We start from the raw sequence: 20,842 nt of genomic DNA, 5'->3' as shown, positions 1-20,842 counted from the left end.
TCTACATAGGTTGGAATTAGTAATGGTTCTTACTATCCATTGAATATGTACTTGGGGATGTTAGCAAAATGAAAATACACATTTCTCCTGTCCATGAGACCATCTTAATGAATGCAACAAATAAAATGATCAGATTATTTTACACTCCAGATTTTCAGTTCCATATGTGCCATGGCTAACTGAGCTTATGTAGAGGAATTTGAACTTTGTTTAGGTGAGATTTAAAAAAAAAAAAAAAAAAAAAAAGAACTTTAAAGTGGTTCTAGTGATTTGCTTACTCTCTGCCCTTTACTTGCCTGGGGCGGGTTTTACTATGCATATAAAGAATACATAAAGTTTGACATCTTGATAATTTGACCAGAAAAAGAAAATTTCACTGGTTACAAGAATATAGTCTAGCCAATTAATTATGAAGAAATTGAGTCAGTGATAAACAACCTTCCAAATAACAAAACTCCAGGCCCGGACGGTTTTCCTGGGGAATTCTACCAAACATTCAAAGAAGAAATAATACCTATTCTCCTAAAGCTATTTCAAAAAATAGAAACAGAAGGAAAGCTACCAAACTCATTCTTTGAGGCCAGTATTACCTTGATCCCCAAACCAGGCAAAGACCCCCTCAAAAAGGAGAGTTACAGACCGATTTCCCTAACGAATATGGACGCCAAAATCCTCAACAAGATACTTGCTAACAGAATCCAACAGTTCATTAAAAGGATTATCCATCACGATCAAGTGGGATTCACACCTGGGATGCAAGCATGGTTCAATATTCTCAAATCAATCAGCGTGATACATCATATCAACAAGAAGAGACTCAGGAACCATATGATCCTCTCAATCGATGCCGAAAAAGCATTTGACAAAATACAGCATCCTTTCCTGATTAAAACCCTTCAGAGTGTAGGAATAGAAGGTACATTTCTCAATCTCATAAAAGCCATCTATGAAAAGCCTACTGCAAATATTATTCTCAATGGGGAAAAGCTGGAAGCCTTTCCCTTAAGATCAGGAACACGACAAGGATGCCCACTCTCGCCACTATTATTCAACACAGTACTAGAAGTCCTTGCAACAGCAATCAGACGACAAAAAGGGATCAAAGGTATTCAAATCGGCAAAGAAGAAGTCAAAATGTCTCTCTTCGCAGATGACATGATACTCTATATGGAAAACCCAAAAGAAGCCACTCCCAAACTATTAGAAGTTATAGAGCAATTCAGTAACGTGGCGGGCTACAAAATCAATGCTCAGAAATCAGTTGCATTTCTGTACACGAATAACGAGACTGAAGAAAGAGAAATTAGGGAAGCCATCCCATTTACAATAGCACCAAAAACCGTACGTTACCTTGGAATTTACTTAACCAGAGACGTAAAGGACCTATATTCTAGAAACTATAAATCACTCTTGAAAGACATTGAGGAAGACATAAAAAGATGGAAAGATATTCCATGCACATGGATCGGAAGAATTAACATAGTTAAAATGTCCATACTACCCAGAGCAATCTACACTTTCAATGCTATCCCGATCAAAATACCGAGGACATTTTTCAAAGAACTGGAACAAATAGTCCTTAAATTTGTATGGAACCAGAAAAGGCCCTGAATCTCCAAGGAACTGTTGAAAAGGAAAAACAAAGCTGGGGGCATCACAATGCCGGATTTCGAGCTGTACTACAAAGCTGTGATCACAAAGACAGCATGGTACTGGCACAAAAACAGACACATAGACCAATGGAACAGAATAGAGAGCCCAGAAATGGACCCTCAGCTCTTTGGGCAACTAATATTTGATAAAGCAGGAAAAAACATCCAGTGGGAAAAAGACAGTCTCTTCAATAAATGGTGCTGGGAATATTGGACAGCTACATGCAAAAGAATGAAACTTGACCACTATCTCACACCATACACAAAAATAAACTCCAAATGGATGAAAGACCTCGATGTGAGACAGGAATCCATCAAAATTCTAGAGCAGAACATAGGCAGCAACCTCTACGACATCGGCCAAAGCAACCTTTTTCATGATACATCCCCAAAGGCAAGAGAAACAAAAGATAAAATGAATTTATGGGACTTTATAAAGATTAAAAGTTTCTGCACAGCCAAGGAAACAGTCAGAAAAACTAAGAGGCAGCCCACGGAATGGTAGAATATATTTGCAAATGACACTACAGATAAAGGACTGGTATCCAAGATCTACAAAGAACTTCTCAAACTCAATACACGAGAAACAAATAAACAAATCAAAAAATGGGCAGAAGATATGAACAGACACTTTTCCAATGAAGACATACAAATGGCTAACAGACACATGAAAAAATGTTCAAAATCATTAGCCATCAAGGAAATTCAAATCAAAACCACACTGAGATACCACCTTAACGCCAGTTAGAATGGCAATAATAGACAAGGCAAGAGACAACAATTGTTGGAGAGGATATGGAGAAAGGGGATCCCTCCTACATTGTTGGTGGGAATGCAAGTTGGTACAGCCACTCTGGAAAACAGTGTGGAGGTCCCTTCAAAAGTTAAAAATTGAGCTACCCTATGATCCAGCCATTGCACTACTGGGTGTTTACCCCAAAGATACAGACGTAGTGAAGAGAAGGGCCATATGCACCCCAATGTTCATAGCAGCATTATCCACAATAGCTAAATCGTGGAAGGAACCGAGATGCCCTTCAACAGATGACTGGATTAAGAAGCTGTGGTCCATATATACAATGGAATATTACTCAGCTATCAGAAAGAACGAGTTCTCAACATTTGCTACAACATGGACGGCACTGGAGGAGATAATGCTAAGTGAAATAAGTCAAGCAAAGAAAGACAACTATCATATGATTTCTCTCATCTATGGAACATAAGAACTAGGATGATCAGTAGGGGAAGAAAGGGATAAAGAAAGGGGGGGTAATCAGAAGGGGGAATGAAACATGAGAGACTATGGACTATGAGAAACAAACTGAGGGCCTCAGAGGGGAGGGGGGTGGGGGAATGGGATAGACTGGTGATGGGTAGTAAGGAGGGCACGTATTGCATGGTGCACTGGGTGTTACACACAACTAATGAATCATCGAGCCTTACATCGGAAACCGGGGATGTACTGTATGGTGACTAACATAATATAATAAAAAATCATTATAAAAAAAAAAAAGAATATAGTCTAAAATGATTGGATTCCTTTCCCTCCCATTCAAATCCACTTTTACGTATAGACAATGTCCTAGATTCCCTTTCCATGGCTATATATGGGAAGCAAATAGTCTCCTCCATTTCCCCATATGACGACATCAGAGAATTCATCCTCCTCCTCTTTAACCAAGTAGAAACACCCATAATATTGATCTAGACAACAGCAACCATAACAAAAGTATGGATTTGAGAGCACTCTGAAAACATTGTTACTGTTAGTGATGCTAAAATACTGTCAAAGCTCTATGATTAGTAATGTTCATGACTGAAGAGAATTTAAAACTTGAGAAGAGATTTTAAAAATCAAATTATTAAGACAAAATTACATCACTCTTAAATTGATATAAAGTCACAGAAAAGTACCTTAGCATTCATTTACTTAGGTTAACCACTTAGTATTCATAACTTTGAATAAAATATAAAGCAGGGTTTTTTTTCATGAAGTAAAGTAGGAAGAAATTCAAAATTATATGAATGGATAGGTTTTACTACTACATAATGAGATGCTCAAAAGCTAGATGAAGTGAAAACATCTTACAGACTTCAAGGTTTGAGAAAACAATATTTTTTCATGAAATGAAAATGATTATTGTTAGCATTAAATGACAAAATAATAAACTGAGCCTCTGAGTCCTTTATTGTATATAAGTTTTCTTATAGTTGTATAAGCTAGTAGATTATTGAGGTTTTTGAATATACAGTAAATTGATCATTAAAAAGCCTCATCAAGGGGCGCCTGGGTGGCTCAGTTGTTAAGTGTCTACCTTCGGCTCAGGGCATGATCCCAGAGGCCTGGGATCGAGCCCCGCATAGGGCTCCCTGCTCTGTTGGGAGCCTGCATCTTCCTCTCCCACTTCCCCTGCTTGTGTTCCCTCTCTCGCTGGCTCTCTCTCTGTGAAATAAATAATAATAAATAATAATTATTATTATAATAATAAAAAGGCTCATTGAAAAATATTCATTGGAGACATAGATATTCTTGAGCCAAGGAAAACCCTGGTTCCAGTGGTATCCCATACAATAAACCTTTATGCCAGATAATAAAGGGTACAGAAAAAAAAAAAATCCATTCAGAATCCAGTGTAAAAGTCAGACATTTCTGTAAGAATAATAATTTCACTTTAAAACATGTTTCCACAATAGTTCATTAAATCAAAGTCTCCATTAATTGTAAGGAACAAAATATTTTATGTATTTCTAAGAAAGAAGATGCTCCCAAGTCTAATAGGCAAACTCCCACAAAAAGCTGGGATGCAAAAATTGGGACCTTTGAGATAATGAAGAACTTACAGCCAAGAGCAAATCAAAGGAATCGCCAGAGGGATAAGAGCCAGAGTAGTATCTGTTCACAAATTATTTTATCATTCTTTACTGACCACTGGCTATGTGCCAGCCACTATGTAAGTCTAGATGATAAAATGGTAAGCCAGGTCATAAAGAGGTGACCCCACTGTGGGGAGAATGGATGTGACATTAATTATATGTCACAATAATCGAAAATTTTAAAAACAAATAATCACGTTAAGAGGTATGTCATTATAAACTAAGACGAGTTCTCAGAAACAAGGGTTGGCAGATCTCTAAGTGCGTATTACAGAGGATCTTGATGCTGACCTGCTAGGGCTCAAAGATGGTTTCTCTGCAGGTGATATTGGAGCTGAAATGTGCAGATGAGAAAGTGTTATCCAGGTAAAGGGAGTGGGTATATGAATGGAAGACATTCCCATTCTGAAGTAGGAGCATGTGCAGAGGTCTGTGGCTAGGGGAAACAGGTACACTGGAGGAACCAAAAGGCCACTGTGGCTGGAGTGGAGAAAGCAAAGTGGATGGTGGTGCAAGATGAAGCTGAAAAAGGTAAGCAAAGGCCAGGTTGTACAGTGTAGCTAGTCTTAAATGCTTGTTTTCAGGTGCTAGACCATCTGGGATGGAATCCCAGCCCTGTCACTTGCTGGTATGAACCTTAAACAAGTTCTTTAATCTTTCTATGCTTTGATTTCCTTATTCATGAAATGAGGCTAATAATGTTATCTGCTCCCAAATGTTGTTAGGATTAAATCAGTAATAAAATATTAGAGTTTATTATTTATATTTTAATTTGCATTTTATGTATTATATATTACATGATAGCATTATAGTATAATGCTATTATTTGTCATTTTGCCTTGTCTATTTTGTTTTTATTAAGAGGAAAGCCTTATATGTGTTTTTTACTGTCAAGACAACAATCCAATATAGGAATCAAATGATGATACCAGAGGGAAAGGGAAAAGTGTAGGTGAGGTGCTTTTGAATAGGTAAGAGGTGGGATTAAGTGCATAGGGGAATTAATTGCTCTTAGGATCAGGGACTGGTGAGAGTACATGGTTAGATTTGGTTATGGAAAGATGAGGAAATTTTATTCTAATTGCTTGTATTTTAAGTGAAATAAGAAGCTAGGTCATCAGCAAAGGGTAAAGAATGAGCAGGGGTTAATAGAGATTTGAAGAAAGAAAAGGTAGAAATACTCTTCTAAATAGAGAGTTAATTCGCAAAGGAATGTAGTATGATTGCTGGGCATCCTGGAGAGCCTACCTGAGGTTTGTAATCATGACTTTAAAGGAAGACCAGTTATGTAGCTTTTATATAGGCTTAGTTGCAGGAACAGAGCAGATGTGAGTTATATTTAATTAATTTTGTAATTTTATCAGGGGAGTGTATTGAAGGAAGAAAGGGACAAAGTGACTAGAAGTATTTATGGACTGGATGCTTATGCCCCCAAAATTTATAATGTTGAAGCCGTAACTTCTAATATGACTGTATTTGAAGACTCTTGGTCTGTGAGTAGGTGATAAAGGTGACATGAAGTCATAGGGGTAGAACCCTAATCTGATAGGTCTAGTGCTCTTGTAAGAAGAGGAAGAGATACTAGAATTCTCTTTCTCCCTGATCTTGTGTGTGTGTACACTCAGAAGAAAGGCCATATAAGGACCCTAGGGAAAAGGCAAACATCTGCAAGCTGGGAAGAGTGCTTTCAACACAAACCCAACCCTGCCAGACCTTAATCTCAACTTCCAGCCTCCAGAACTAGAGAAATAAATTTCTGTTGTTTAAGTCACCCAGCCTGTGGTACTTTGTTATAGTAGCCTGAGCAAACTAATATACCAGGGGAGTATATTGGAGGGGACAAAAGGACAAGATATCTGAAAGTATATTCAAGGAAGTGAATACAGTGATGGACCCTGAAGTCTAACCAGCTAAGGAGGGAAGTGAACATAGTGATAGGGATTAATGATGGATAGCAGAAGTTAAATAAGGTCAATGAATTAGAAGTCTTGGTGCTGTTGAGGCATTAGCTGGAAAGTAGGAGAGTAGGATGTTTGGCATTAAGATTATGGAGTACATTTCTCACTGGTAATGGCAAGGTCTAGGAGTATGACTGTAAATGGAAGGCAGAGTCATTGAAGACGAGGAGTCAGAGAACTGAGAAATCAAGGTATTGAAGGGAGTGTTTGTATGTATGGTTATAGGAATTACTAAGAATAAATACTGGAGGAATGATAGAAAGGCAGACATTCAAAGGCAGAGTACTCAAGGAGTAGATATAGATTTAAGTACATAGATTTGAGTGATATTTAGAATCAAAATCAACAGGAATTGGTCATGAATTAAAATGAAATGGAGGAAGGCTAGGGAGAGGGAGCCATTAAGGATAACTCACTGGTCTCTGACTTGAGCTGCTGGATGAATCATTGGTAAGTTAGAGAAGGCTGGGAGAAAATTAGAAGTTTGATCTTAAATATATTGAATTTGAAGGGAACTTCCACGTGAATATTTAAATGAAGATATTGAGTAGGTGGGCTAATATTTTGGTCTGGTGCTCAGTGGAGGGCTTATCCTAGAAATAGAAATCTGTGAAGTATCTGATGATGGTGGTAATTGAATCCACAAGAGTGATGGCATTGCCTCAGAAGTAAGCGTGGAAAGAGGAGAAGTCTAAGACTGAGCCATGAGTAATTTTAAGATTTAATGAGCAAGCTGAGGAGTAGGAGTATTCAAGGGAGACTGAATAGGAAGTGGAAAGACAGATAAATAAACCAGGGGATCATGAAATCACAGAAGCCAAGAGAAGAGAGTGTTTTTAAAAGGAAGATGTAGCCAGTAGTGTTTAAAGTTGACAAGGGGCCCCGTAGTCTGAGAGAATAAAAAAATGTCTTTGGAATTAGTGACATGGAGGCCATTGATGACCTTAGTAAAAACTTCTTTAGTGGACTAAGGAAGTGGAAGATAAATTTGAGATAGGTAATTGAGGCAGAGGTGAGGAAAAGGAGGTAGGAAGATAGACCACTGTTTCAAGAATTTTGCTTGCTAAAGGGGAAGAAAAGTGTAGCAGTTGGAGAGATCAGCGGGATTAAGGATGAAGGTACATAGTATATTGTACATATGTATATATTTGTGTTACTTTGGTATATATATAACATTTTTATTTCAAGATGGTGGAAACTTGAGCTTATTTAAATTTGAATGAAATTATATATATATATATATACACACACATTTTTAAAGGCACTATATATACATATATATGTATATACACACACACACATATATATATATACATATATATATATTTGGGAATTTTACTATGAATTTAATATGTTAGTGAGAAAAACATAAATGATGGAAAAGTAGGAGGGGATGGGATCCTAACTGCAGGTGGTAAAATAGATCTTAGGAGGACTGACATTTCCTCTAGTGTAACAGGAGGCAAAAGGAGCCAGACTGCCCCAGGGCTCAGTCTCAGTCACCATACTGTGTTTTATCTTTTCTCTCTGTGTGTGATCTAATCCTTTCTTGCAAGAAAGTATTGTGAAGGGTGGGTGCATTGGGTTTTATGCTCTCAAAGCATCAGGGAGACCCTAGGAGTACACCAGTTCTGTCTTTTCCTGAATTCAGGCTTGCGTGGTGTGAGAGGAAGCAGGAAGCACTTGAGCAGACTGTGGAAGCAGCAGCCCTGCTAGGCTTCAACTAAGGGGTGGGGGGTGGTTGGCACTCAGAAAAGACAAGGAAAATGCAAGGGTGTTTGCCATTAATGAGAGCACAGTGAAAGCTTTGGGTGGATTAGAATGACCGAGAGAAGGTTGGTTATTGCATGAAGATAATCTTCAACCCCAGATCAAGCAATTTCAGAAGCAGTTTAGCAGAATGGTGGAGGTTAGTTTGGAAGACTATAAAGTGAAAGGCAGACTCCTTTCTCAAGGAATTTGGCTGTGAGAGAAGGAAAATAGAAATCAAATTTTATTTGACTTTTTTTCCTCTATGATCTAGCTAATTATTTATGTGATTTTAGTTCCATGTTGCTCCTTAACATGATTTCTATTCAGGTTGATTTTTTTGTATATAATTCTTTATTTTTTTTAAGTTTTTATTTAAATTCCAGTTAATATACAGCATAATATTCATAAATGATGCTTTCTAAATTCCTTTCTTCCAAGTCATCGTCCATACTTTTCCCTCCTGCCAGAATACCCTTTAAAACTTTTCTCCACCTTTATGACCACAGCTCCTCCTGTAAGACCAAATCAAATGTATCTCTCAACTTTCTCTTGTTTTATATCTTTTTCATTATGAAATAATTAATGTTTATTATAAAAACATTTTCAAAAGATATGAAATTATAAATTTAAAGTAACCCATATAATACCATCACTCAGATATACTGTGTCTGTTATTTTTAACACTAATACTTGCAAAGTGGGTATCTTTCTGTTCCACTCAGTATTTATAATAAAATTTTAATGACTGATATTCCATGGTATAGATATACCATAATTCACTTAGATATTCTCCTAATATTAGCTAACTTACATAATTTCCATTTTTCCTATTGTAAATAAAACATCTTTTATATAAATGCTTGTCCACAAAGTTATTAACACCTTTAGGGCAAAAATCCTTTAAATTTATTAGTAATTCAAAGAGTAAATGTTTTTTAAAGGCACTAAATATATAGAGATGGATTATTTTCCAGGAAGGCTGTAATAAAGTATCTTCTTCTAGGCAGCATTTATGAATGTATAAAGTACCATTAGTATAGAGTATTGAAAACAAAATGCAATTTCCTGGGTGGGAAAATGTTTTTCCATTAGGATTTTCATCTACTTTTGTTTGATTACAAATGTCTTTGAATATTTTTTCTTACAGTTATTGATCACTGGAATTTTTTCTTATTTGTATTGTCTATCCATGCCCTTTACCTGTAAAACGTAGTTTTCTAAAAAAAAAAAAAAAAAAAGCATATTAGTTTTAATTGAATTGTAAAAGTTCATTAGTATTGTGAATCCAATTACAGAAATTCATTACATGCTAATTATATTGCCTTGTATTATATTTGCTATTTTCATCCTGTTGTCTTCCCAATAAGATATATTGCACCTGTCATAATCTTTACTTAATAATCTATCTTCAGAATTTCTACAGCACACTAAAGTTTCATTGTACCATCTTAAAATTTCAATCTCTTTGGTCTTGTATGATTCATTAATAGTTTCTCTCATTATAGTAAGTATCTTAAGAACCGTAATAGGAAATATGTTTATCACCATTTCTACATTTAAAATTGATATTGTGTTATTTGACTTCTAATTTGCTTCTGAGATTATCATTATGTATATGCTCATCAAACTGTACAGCAAATTAATCATTGTATTTTGGTTACCATAGCATTCTAGAAAAATTTATGTATATTTAAAGTCCTAGGGAGTAGATTATTTTTCTTGATACTATCTTTATGCTTGTAGTAAGATGTGGAAAAAAGTATCCCTGGGGTATATTAAAATTATTTCAAAATTTTTAAGTTTCTGTATTAAATAAGTATCTTTTGAGTATGTCACTTGAATCAAAGATAAGTGAAAGGTGGTGTGAACCATCTGATGAATGATTTTGTTTCATGTCAAGCAACCCAACTTTTCTGAGCAGGCTGGCTTTGTAAGGATTTATAGTTCCTTGCCTTCAAGCTGGAGTTACTTCAGCTTTCCGTGATGCATTCCAACTAATCTGGAGGTTAAGGCATTTCTTGATCATGGATAGATCTGATTGCTACTCAGCCCTGGAATTCTTTATAAAATTCCAGAACGTGGGCTAGAAATTGACTTAGGGAATCCAATAAAGTTGCAAGTCTTGGCAGTCATCCAAGCTAAATTTATAGACTGGAAGAAATATGGGCTTTCCATTGTTCTCTTTTTCACCTTTCTGCGTTTCTTTTGTGTGTATGTGAGTGTATGAGTATAAATTTATCATTTTGCTGACAATGGAGTGGAAATAACCATTAAGAGAATCCAGCTAGAGAATTTTCACTTTGGATCTTCCCTGGTCTTTCCAAATTTTGACCCAAACCTGCACCAAAGTGAATTTCTTCTTCTTCTGTAGGATGTTGTTATCATAAAATAAGAAGTTGTTCTTGAAAATGAATCATGCTAGTGTAACAGATGATATGCATATTTGTCAGCTAGATACATCTCCCAAATCACTATTCTTCCCCTTGCTCTGTAGGAGCCTTCTTTTTGAGATGTGATCTGATAAAATGTGATCATATATATTGTTTCTGTTCATTCTCTGAAATGGCAATGGGTTCAAGAAAACAGGCTCTGAAGCCTCTTAGAGACTTGAATCTTTTCGTGTATGCCCGATCCTCTGTACAACATGGAGATCCAAGCCATCCTCCCATATCTGATCATTGAAAACCTGTCTTGTTTTTACAGAATGGGTTTGCTGTTGTAAGGCCCCCAGGCCATCATGCTGAAGAATCCACAGCCATGTAAGTACCAGGGACTGTTGCCCATCTCCAAGCGCCACGGTTCCTGGCGGTCACCTGCCCCGTGCATGTCTCTGAAGCCTCTAATTGTTAGCAGATGGACTGAAAAATCTTGCAAGGTACTCCCAGAAGCAGATTTATGGCTTCAGAGATCATATAGCATTTTAAAAAATGCTCTGAACATTATTTATAATGGTTTTCCTGGCTGATTTGCTTTCTTATTTCTCTGTTCTTCTCTATTCCGCAGGGGGTTCTGCTTTTTTAATTCAGTTGCAATTACCGCCAAGTACTTGAGAGACCAACTAAATATAAGCAAGATATTGATTGTAGATCTGGTATGTATTCCTGGCCAGAGCTGCATTTTCAGTGACTCTAGATAAAAGGGAGTGTATTTATATTTCTGTGTTACGTTGTCCTGCTTTTAGTACTTGCAAACAACTGAAGGGTGCGTTTCCTTTGAATGTGGAAACTCATTAAATTCAGGATTGCAGTTCTGAAACCATAAACATTCACGTTTCACTTTCATGGTGTTAACTGCAATTTAATGAGAAGAAGGCGCAGATCAGGGCAACTTTTATGATCCTTAAATGAATTGATACTTCCACAGTTAAAATAACCCAACAGAACCTGAATTTACTTTTCCCTGCAGAATATAGACTTAAATAGTCAGATGTGCTGGAAAGAATGCTGTTGCTTTGGTAACCAATTGGCCACTTCCCCCTGGTTAGCAATCATGTTGCTTGTTGTGCAACAGTGGTATTATTAAAACGAGTCAGCATGTCATTCTTTCTGAAAAGATCTGAGATCATGTATGCCAGTTTGGGATGACTCCCGGCAGGAACCTTGAGTGATTAAAAGTCAGAGGCATTAGATTAGTCTTGCATTTTAACATGATGCATTCTTACACAATAGAGTTATAATTTGCTTAACAAATGGTTTGTTTAAATGCAGATGACACTTGGCATGTTGTCTATAGTATATTCATGAATAATGAGCTGGAGATCTGCCCCATACAAAAGGCCAACCCAGGAAAGGGCGAAAGAGAACTGACTGGTGATTTATGAGCCCCGTTTTCAGTTTGCCTCTAGTTCACGAGGAGGTGTAATAGGTTGTCTGACAAAGCATAGACAGGAAATGAACCCTGGCATCCAAAGCGAACCTGCTACATCTGCACTTAATTAATTTTTGCAGGTGATAAAAGATTTAAAGGCAAAATATGTTAAAAGTTTTTTTGAAGTGCAAGGCTTAATAGTCTAAATCTTGTTCATATCTGCACTCATAATTAAATCTTATTGGGAAGTCGTGGCCTCACCATCCAGTCCTCTGATTCAGTTAAGCAAGTAAACTAAAGGGTTTTAGAAAGCACGAACAAAGCCATGTGAAGAAATACTTAGTTGAGTTGAAAAGAAGATAAAAGAATGAAAGACTGATAACCATTTCTAATGCTTGGTAGGAATGGGTGTTTTCCACATACTGTATCGTCTCCTCCCAAGCATTTTGGTGCTGAGAACTTTCCATGTATTTTCCAAGTATGCTTGAGTTTCACTATAGATCATAGTTCACCATTAAAAAAATGTGTTGAAGGCCTAGATATACTACAACAGCAAGGTCCTAAAGGTCTCAAAATTTTACAAAAATGAGAACATCAGTATCTCTATTCCCATGTACATACAAAATGACATTTTCATTAATTGATAATTATAGATTTGCATGACATATAAGATAGTAAACTTAAAAAGTAATTTAATATAGTTCTAGTACTATAACTTCTGGTAGAAAGAGAAGCCAAGAACTTGAAGAAAGACTAGCAGATGAAGACAAAGGATTATGGGAAAGTTTTTCTAAGCTTTCTAAATTTGTCAGAATTGTGCAGGAAGGAGATTGGTAAACTGTCCTATCCTTAGAAATCTTTTAGTATTACTTTCTAAGGAATCTCCTCTGCTATTATTTTATGGTTCTGTGAAGATAATAATTGTTAAGAGTCTCTTTGAATGCACATTTGTGATATCCAAACTCTAATGAATTATGCAATGGACTTGAAAGCTAAAATGCCTTGCTTGTGATAGATACCCCCCAGGATTTGTCTGTAAAGTTTGTTTTTATTTATATGTAATATATATCTGTATTAAATATATAATGTTTATATTCTTATATATTAATATAAGACTGCTCTAGATAATTCAGTATGATTTATAAAATAAGTTGGTTGGAAGCTCCAAGGAGTGTCCTGTAAGCTTACTGGCCTTTGATTGTAAATTTGCTCTGTTATCCAATCATTAAGGATACTGATTTCCCAGCAGGCTGTAGTAGAAGAGAAGTTTTTGTTTCAAATCCTCCAAATATATGAAGTTCTGTCCAAAGGGTTGCCTCTGAGATCACCACCAGCCCTCATATTCTTACTTTCAAGTCTTCCAAATTCTGCAGCTGCAGGGATACTTTGAGGAAATTCCCTTGTTTCTTCCAGCTGCCGAGAAGGAAGTTTTAAAGTGCCACGTGGCGCAGAAACATCCGTTCTCCCTGGCTGACAGGTCTATTCTGCAAGTTAGTGAAGGAGAAGTGAAGGTTCTTCAATGGCAAAAGTATTTCATTCCTGCATATCCGAAGTCACTAACGTTAGCTAATCAGTGTGAACTAGCTCCACAAATTCTTGGGCCAACAGAGGGCAAAGCTAGTCCATTGTCCGGCAACTAGTTTCAGCATTTTTATATGCCTAGGGAATAGAAAGCAGAGCTCTAATTCGCCTCCTATTTGGGGCTACAGCCAAATTCAGAGGCATTGAGTATTTTGGGCAGGAATGATTCTAGTTGATATGTGGAGCTTATTCATTCCAGTTCTCCTTCTGGGGAGATTCCAGAGACATTCAGATTGGTGAGGAGAGGGAGCAGGTGCACTTGCTTTTCAACTCACAAAAGACTGTTCATTGTGTTTGGGGCATGAACCAGCCCAAAAGTAGGATTTGCATGCATGACTCAGGTAGCTTTTATGCAATGTGACTTTCAGCTGAAAATAATATATTTTAGACTTAATTCATTAAAAAGTCACTTCAAATGTCCTAGATTTTGGATAATTCCATTTTTAGTTAAGCACCAAACTTAATAAAAGAATTGTCACAAGTGCATGTACTAAGTATTTATAAGTGATAATATTAGCTGGTCAAATATATGATTTATTTAAAGCTATTTTAACATTATAATGAGAACATATTTGTTCTAAGTCCCTATAGAAAATGAATTTTCACAGTATATTTTTAACCAGTAAAAATATTGAAATGATTTTTTAGCATTTCCCAGTAAATTTTAGAAATAAGGTCTATTTTGAGTCATTTAATTATTTCAGTTCATCTCATTACTGTAGTAATTCCTCATAGTCACCAGTAATTTTCTTACATTAGTCTGATATATATTTGAGATAATCCTCAGATCATACCTGAGTAGTAAGTACTTTCTATGAATATTTTGCATCGGAGAAAGCTGAAAAAGTATTCTCAAGGTTACATTATAAATTGTTGCCCAAAACTAAAGGCATATTTGGATTTACCTTTAGTCCTAAATACTTTGTGAATATGAGCATGAAATCAAGAATTATCCAAGTATTTTTAGAATGGATTTGTGTAGTTTAATGAATAATGTCTGTTGAACTCTTATTAGACTGTGGGCAAGACTATATTTCTTATTCAGAAATGTATGCAATAAGTACCCAACACATTTTTCAAGAACAAACGACTTTCTGTCTAAGACAATTTATCATCTTTTATTTGACCTTTTTAAATAAAACCTTTACAACATCACTAAAGATACAAAAGTAATCAAGGCATTATTTTTCTGGTTTTCAAAGTGTAGACCCATTTAGGGCCAGAGCAAATTTTTCTTACAACGTTCACTAAAAATTCTATCATGTAGTAAAAATGCAGACATCCCTTCATTGTTGTTTTTCATAGTATCTTGTTGTCCATCGTCTACGTATCCAGTAGCAAACTCAGAAGACGTTGTGGGTTAGTTTCATTTTTGTTCAGATAAAGGAAAATATCTTGCTATCTCTGCCTTCCTTTTTTTTGAACATTCAGAAATCCAGGGGTTAGTATATTTTCAATAAGCTATTTTTTTCCCCTGATGTGTATGCCTTGAGCCAAAACAAATTTCTGGATGCATACCTTCCCCAGTATTTTATGATTCCTTAATTGATTTTGGATATGTGTGTAATGTAAGAGGAGGAGATGATTAGTGTACGTCTGCACTGTGGATAGCACGTTCAGTGCAGGCTTTCAGAATCCAGCAAAGGGAGGTTTTGGTGGTATTTAGTGAGGGAGTTCTGGGCTGGAGGTTGAAGTGAAGACAAGTTATGTAAACCTCAATAAGGAGCTGTGATGACCACCACTCTTCACAGATTTGCTAAGAGGATCAAAGAGGTAATGAATATTAAGTATACATTAACATATGATGGTTATGAGTTTGGCCTTGGGAGTAAGAAATGGATTCAAGACCCAGTCTTGCAAGTTTTCCTCTGTATAGTCTTAGTAAATTACTGAAACTTTCTGAAACTCAGTTTACTTATCTTTTAAATTAGGTGTAATATCACATACATCATAATACTTGTTAATAATCTTTACAAGCTGTTTAATGTAATGCCTGATGCAAAGTTGTAGGAATCATTGTTGAAACCAATAGGATTTTTACTGATATAAAGTACGATATAAGTATATAGTTACAAGTGACTAAAACTTTTTTTTTAAACTTGAAATTATATGTGTTACACATGTAGCAGTAATATTATTTTGAATACAAATATATAGATTATTCACTTTTGAGAGTTTCTATTTTATTATGTCCAGGATATACTAGGAAACATATTAATTGAGGTTCTTACCACTTGAGGTCCTCCAGTGAAGACATTTTTTAAAATGCTGTTAGTTTTATTTTTCCCATTTCTTTCATCAGTTCCAGCATACGTGTATATCATAAAACAACCGAACCAGCAAATAACTGTTAAGAGTTAAATCATTATCATATACAAATGTCCTAAGAATTTTTTCATTCATTTTAATGATACAGGCTTTTTTTTTCTTTTTTCTTTTTCTTTTTCTTTTTCTTTTTTCGTCGGAAGGGAGAGTATGGTGTGGGAGAAAAGAAAAAGAAAAGGAAGGAGGCTAGGGAAGAGAGAGCCATGATATGATATTAAAATTAGGCAGATTGGACAAGATTGCATGAAGCTCTATGCCATCTTTTTGCATGGCCCAAATGATTTAATAGCTGATGAGCTCATGCTCCTGTGTCTTCAACTCTTACCGTCACGATTTTACCAAAATAAAGTATGAAGTCCTTTTTGCATCTGGCGTCTCTTTTGAAGTGATTCTAACTACTGAGGGATTGCTAACTGAACTGAATGCTCCAAGAAGGCCAATTTACTCAGCTGGTTGCAAAGCCTTTGACCTTAATGGTGGGACTTGGCAAATCAATGCATACACGTATGTTTAGTGTTCTGTCAAGAATTGCGAAAATGCTCTGTAAGCCATAGATCCTTCTACAGAATACTAGTTTGTAGTTTAAACATTAGTCTTTCTTCAGAGGCCAATGAGGCTAGTTAATTAAGCCTGAGGGGTTATGAACTGTTGGCAGTTAATAAGTCATAAAATTCCTCCATAAAACAGGATGCGAGATTCCATCACTGAAGCAAAGAGTACAAAGGGCCGGTGTATAAATATCTAATTGTACCAAAGGACTGGGCTTTCTCAATGACTGCTCATCTGGAGTCTCCAGGGCATGTTCACTGTGGTTTCCTGATTTTTAGAAGCCAGTTTAAAAAATGAGTGCATTAAAGGGTAATTTGCCTGAAAGTTCAGGAAGTAAAGGGGGTGGTGTGGAAGCAAGCTGAACAGGAGAAAGAAGGAGGGACATAGTGAGAAGACAGAAAATGAGAAGGAGGTTGGGATAGAAAGGGAACTAGAAATAAGAAAAGTTGTTTCCACACAGAGTTAACATGACTGTATTTGTCATCTGTTTTCTTTTCCCTGTAGGATGTTCACCATGGAAATGGTACACAGCAGGCCTTTTATGCTGACCCCAGCATCCTGTATATTTCACTCCATCGCTATGATGAAGGGAACTTTTTCCCTGGCAGTGGAGCCCCAAATGAGGTTCGGTTTATTTCTTTAGAGCCCCACTTTTATTTTTATCTTTCAGGTAATTGCATTGCATGATTACCCCTAATTTTCTTGTCCTTTGCTGGTGTTTTAAATTACACGAGATTACTGAATTGTCCCATGGGACCAAGAACCAGTGCAGAACAAGTGCATAACCCAGAGCACTGGTTGTCAGGCAAGGTTGGACTGATTTGACGTGTTGTTTGATGTTTATTTCAAGAGCTCACATGTGTTTGTTTTCCTCTCTTTTTGCTTTCTTCCCTGCACTCTCCTCTACCCACTGTGTTGTGTGTGTGTGTGTGTGTGTGTGTGTGTGTGTGTGTGTGTGTGTGTGTGTATGTTTTTCTTTCTAGGTTGGAACAGGCCTTGGAGAAGGATACAATATAAATATTGCCTGGACAGGTGGCCTTGATCCCCCGATGGGAGATATAGAGTACCTTGAAGCATTCAGGTTGGTACTTTTTTTTCTGAAAGTGGCAAATTAGAAAAGAAATGTCCATTGAAACAACACCAAATGTAAAAGAGAAATGTAAGTTTTAAATAAGGGAAAGTGGCTAAAGGAGCCATTCCATTAAACCTCCAAAAACTGTTTTGTTTAGGGGACCTGAATATATCTACAAAGCCACATAAAGAATATGTGTAAGAAGAAAAGGTATATCAAGACCTAGTTGTAGTTGTACAGGTATATTGGCCAATGGCCCAGGCATACTACCCCCTCTCTGAAAAAAAGGGAAAAAAAAATTATTAAGTAGTTCTGGAAACTTGTGCCTATTCTAACATATGTTGTGATTTAGAATGGACATTAGCATATTAGATGCTCTGATAAGGCCTTCATTACCTACTTAACTTTGTTGAAAAAGCATTTCCCAAACTTCATTGGACCACAGATTCCCTTTTGCACACAGCACCGCTCCGCATTCTTGGTTCTGCGGAGCTAGCTCACTTTTGGAATGTTGGCTAGGCAGTGTCATTTCATGGTAGACTAAATGACTTTTCTCATTCATAAAATATTTTACCTATCACATTAAAACATCGACTGATTAATTAGTTGTTTTCAGTTTCTCTACAAAATGTAGGCAGTAATTGAAATGTATGTTTATATATACATAGTGTATTCTGCTACTTTGTCCTTCTAAACAAAGAACTTTTAAAATTAAGCAAGAAATGCAACAAATCTAAAGCTTTCTTTTTGAATATTGAGGTTTTTTTTTTTTAAAAAAAAGGCATTTTTGTTCTCTAGAGTTAAAAAAATATTTTCAGTCCTCGGAAAGGACTATTCTGTGGAGAAATATCAGATTGTGTCAATATGTACCCACTTGCAAGATTGTAGGAGATTTTAACCTATTGGTAGTGCACGATTTGGGAGGTGTTTTGTTTAGTTCAAAGCAAAAACAAACTACATAAGAAATCTTAGAAGCATTATTTTTAAATTTAGCATTTATAAGTTCCCAAGGGGGAATATCCTGTTGCTAATGTATTTGAAACTTAAGGAAATAATAGGGAAATTTTTCAATAAGTGAAGTTTGGGTGAGTTTCTGCTGTCCTATATATAATGCATACTTCAGTTTCTCATTTAAGAGTCATTTTTCATTTGAAAACAGGCCCAGGAAAAATGATAGAAAATCTCTATTTTCAAGAAAATACATTAAAAGTAAATATATTTGGTTTGGTTTTGGAATACTAAGGAAAATTCTACACACATTCCAGATTTTGAGTTTGAGAAAATACATATATTCAAATATCTACATTATTTATAGGAAAAAATAGCTGAAATAAGTTTATTTACTTAAAGACTTGTGTTGTCTATGAAGATATTTTGGATTAATTTACAATAAAACTAAAAAAAATTGCATTAAGAAACTTTAGGGGTTTCATTATTGTAAATTCTGTTTACCTATATTTGCAACTTAAGAAACATTATTAATATCTTAAAGGAACTCTAGTGGGATAATAGACTTTAATATTATATCACATATGAATTTATTTGTTTACCAAGTTAACTTGATAACTTGCATGATACACACATTAAGTTCTCAACCTTACTATAATAAATAATTATATACCACTGATCTATAATACAGAATTCTTCGTTTTATATTATCATAATACTATTTGGGGCACTATGGCTTTACTTAAAAATGGATTATGCATACCCAGCAGGGAAGGAGAATTTATATTTTGTACTACTTGTTCTCACATCACAAAGTGAATGATGGGTGTGAAAACAGATATTAAGTATATGTTATTGTTTTTTGAATGCAATGGTAAGTGAATCAAGTGCTCCTGGAAGTGACTTAATGTCTTCAACAATGGCACCTTCTCTTTGCCTGAATATGGACAGTTTATATTAGGAAACTTTTCTATAGTTCCCAGTGCAGTGACCGTATCTAAGCTTAATTAGAGGAGGCAATATTATTTCGCTAGACTGCGGAAATGTAAAATTGTAGTTTTTAATGTTCATCGTTATTTAAGAACCAAATTTAAACCATAATAATTCTGTTAATTTTGAACTATGCTATATATTTGCCAACTATTTATTTGCCATTCAACTTGTATGACTAGAAGTACCTGTGAGCTTATTATAGAAGAATCAAGAAAGTAAGTCATCCATTCAAAAATATTCATAGAACACATATTGTATGCCAGGCACAGTGATGAGCACAGGGAATTTTGAGCTGATTTGCTCTCAAGGATCATAAAAGAAGTCATACTCACTGTTCTAGAGAATGGATGTACTTAGGCATAGAGAGGATAAAATTATGAACTCTTCCTGAGGGGTTTCGTGGAAGGCTTCATCAAGTATAGTTCGACCTGTGCTTTCAAGGATGAGTGGGAGTTTTCAAGGGGTAAAGGAATTGGAGTGGGGGGGTACTCATAATAGAAAGAGAGAATAGACTGTGAAAATCATGGAGTCATGAAATGATCTTGCTTTGTTGGCTTAAGAGTATAAGGGTGGAATTGCCTGGCAGGAATACATATCATACTCCATAAACTCTTTTGTTGGCAAAGAATTGGAATATGTAAATTCCTTTCTAATCTGGGGCTTTAGTGAGATATACTCCGAAATAATTTTTGATATAGTATTATCTTATAAGCACATACTTCGTAATACAACCCTTGTTTCCCAGTATTAAAACTGGAGATCTTTTTGGCATCTTTTGTGGGTGCACAATATGGAGATGGAGGAAAAAGTAAATGGTGCCTTTTCTTTTTTCTTAATTTTTAATTGTTTCTGGACTGTGGTAAGTATCTTTGAAGGGAAAGCCTCTCTCTCTGAAGCTATAAGGGGACATAAGATGGCTGATTATTTTACCAGCCTACATTTGTCACATACATTATTCCTATGGTTTCTATTATGTATTTTTTCTATGGCAGAAAGAGTATTTCAGGCAAACAAAACATTTTCATGTTTGCTCTAAGCTTTAAAGATAATTTAAAAATTTAATAGAATATCTAAATTAGTTCATATAACTAGTTATTTCTTCCATGTAATTACCATTTATCCCTAAAATTATTGAAGGATATATTTAAGATTTTTCGTAAGTTTTTAAAATGCTCAGTAATGTCAGATATCTTTTATGTGGAACTAAAATGTATTCCAAGGCTACTATTTTATAAAATAATTATGGCTATTTTGATTGAGGTCTTTCATGCCAGGTCCTAGATTAGAAATTTTATAAACATGGCTAATTCTTAAGTGGTTTGTATAAGCCA

The 20,842-nt window shown here is 35.6% G+C and overlaps 1 protein-coding gene across 6 annotated transcripts in view; it reads left to right on the top strand.

The window, feature by feature from the left end:
- The window catches only part of HDAC9 (histone deacetylase 9), a 726,671-nt gene that overhangs the window by 513,145 nt on the left and 192,684 nt on the right, over window positions 1-20,842 (top strand). For all 6 annotated transcript variants that reach the window (XM_045793088.2, XM_087860991.1, XM_045793089.2 and 3 more), the window contains 4 exons: window positions 10,940-10,995; window positions 11,240-11,327; window positions 17,003-17,122; window positions 17,482-17,579. In XM_045793088.2, coding sequence (XP_045649044.2) covers window positions 10,940-10,995; window positions 11,240-11,327; window positions 17,003-17,122; window positions 17,482-17,579 — 362 coding nt within the window. The remainder of the gene's footprint in view (window positions 1-10,939; window positions 10,996-11,239; window positions 11,328-17,002; window positions 17,123-17,481; window positions 17,580-20,842) is intronic.

This window comes from Ursus americanus, chromosome 3 (genome assembly GCF_024610735.1).
Source record: "Ursus americanus isolate L20-20 chromosome 3, mUrsAme1.1.p, whole genome shotgun sequence".
Classification (NCBI taxonomy): Eukaryota; Metazoa; Chordata; class Mammalia; order Carnivora; family Ursidae; genus Ursus; species Ursus americanus.
The sequence above is the reverse complement of the archived record's forward strand: the minus strand, read 5'-3'. Positions and strand labels throughout refer to the sequence as shown.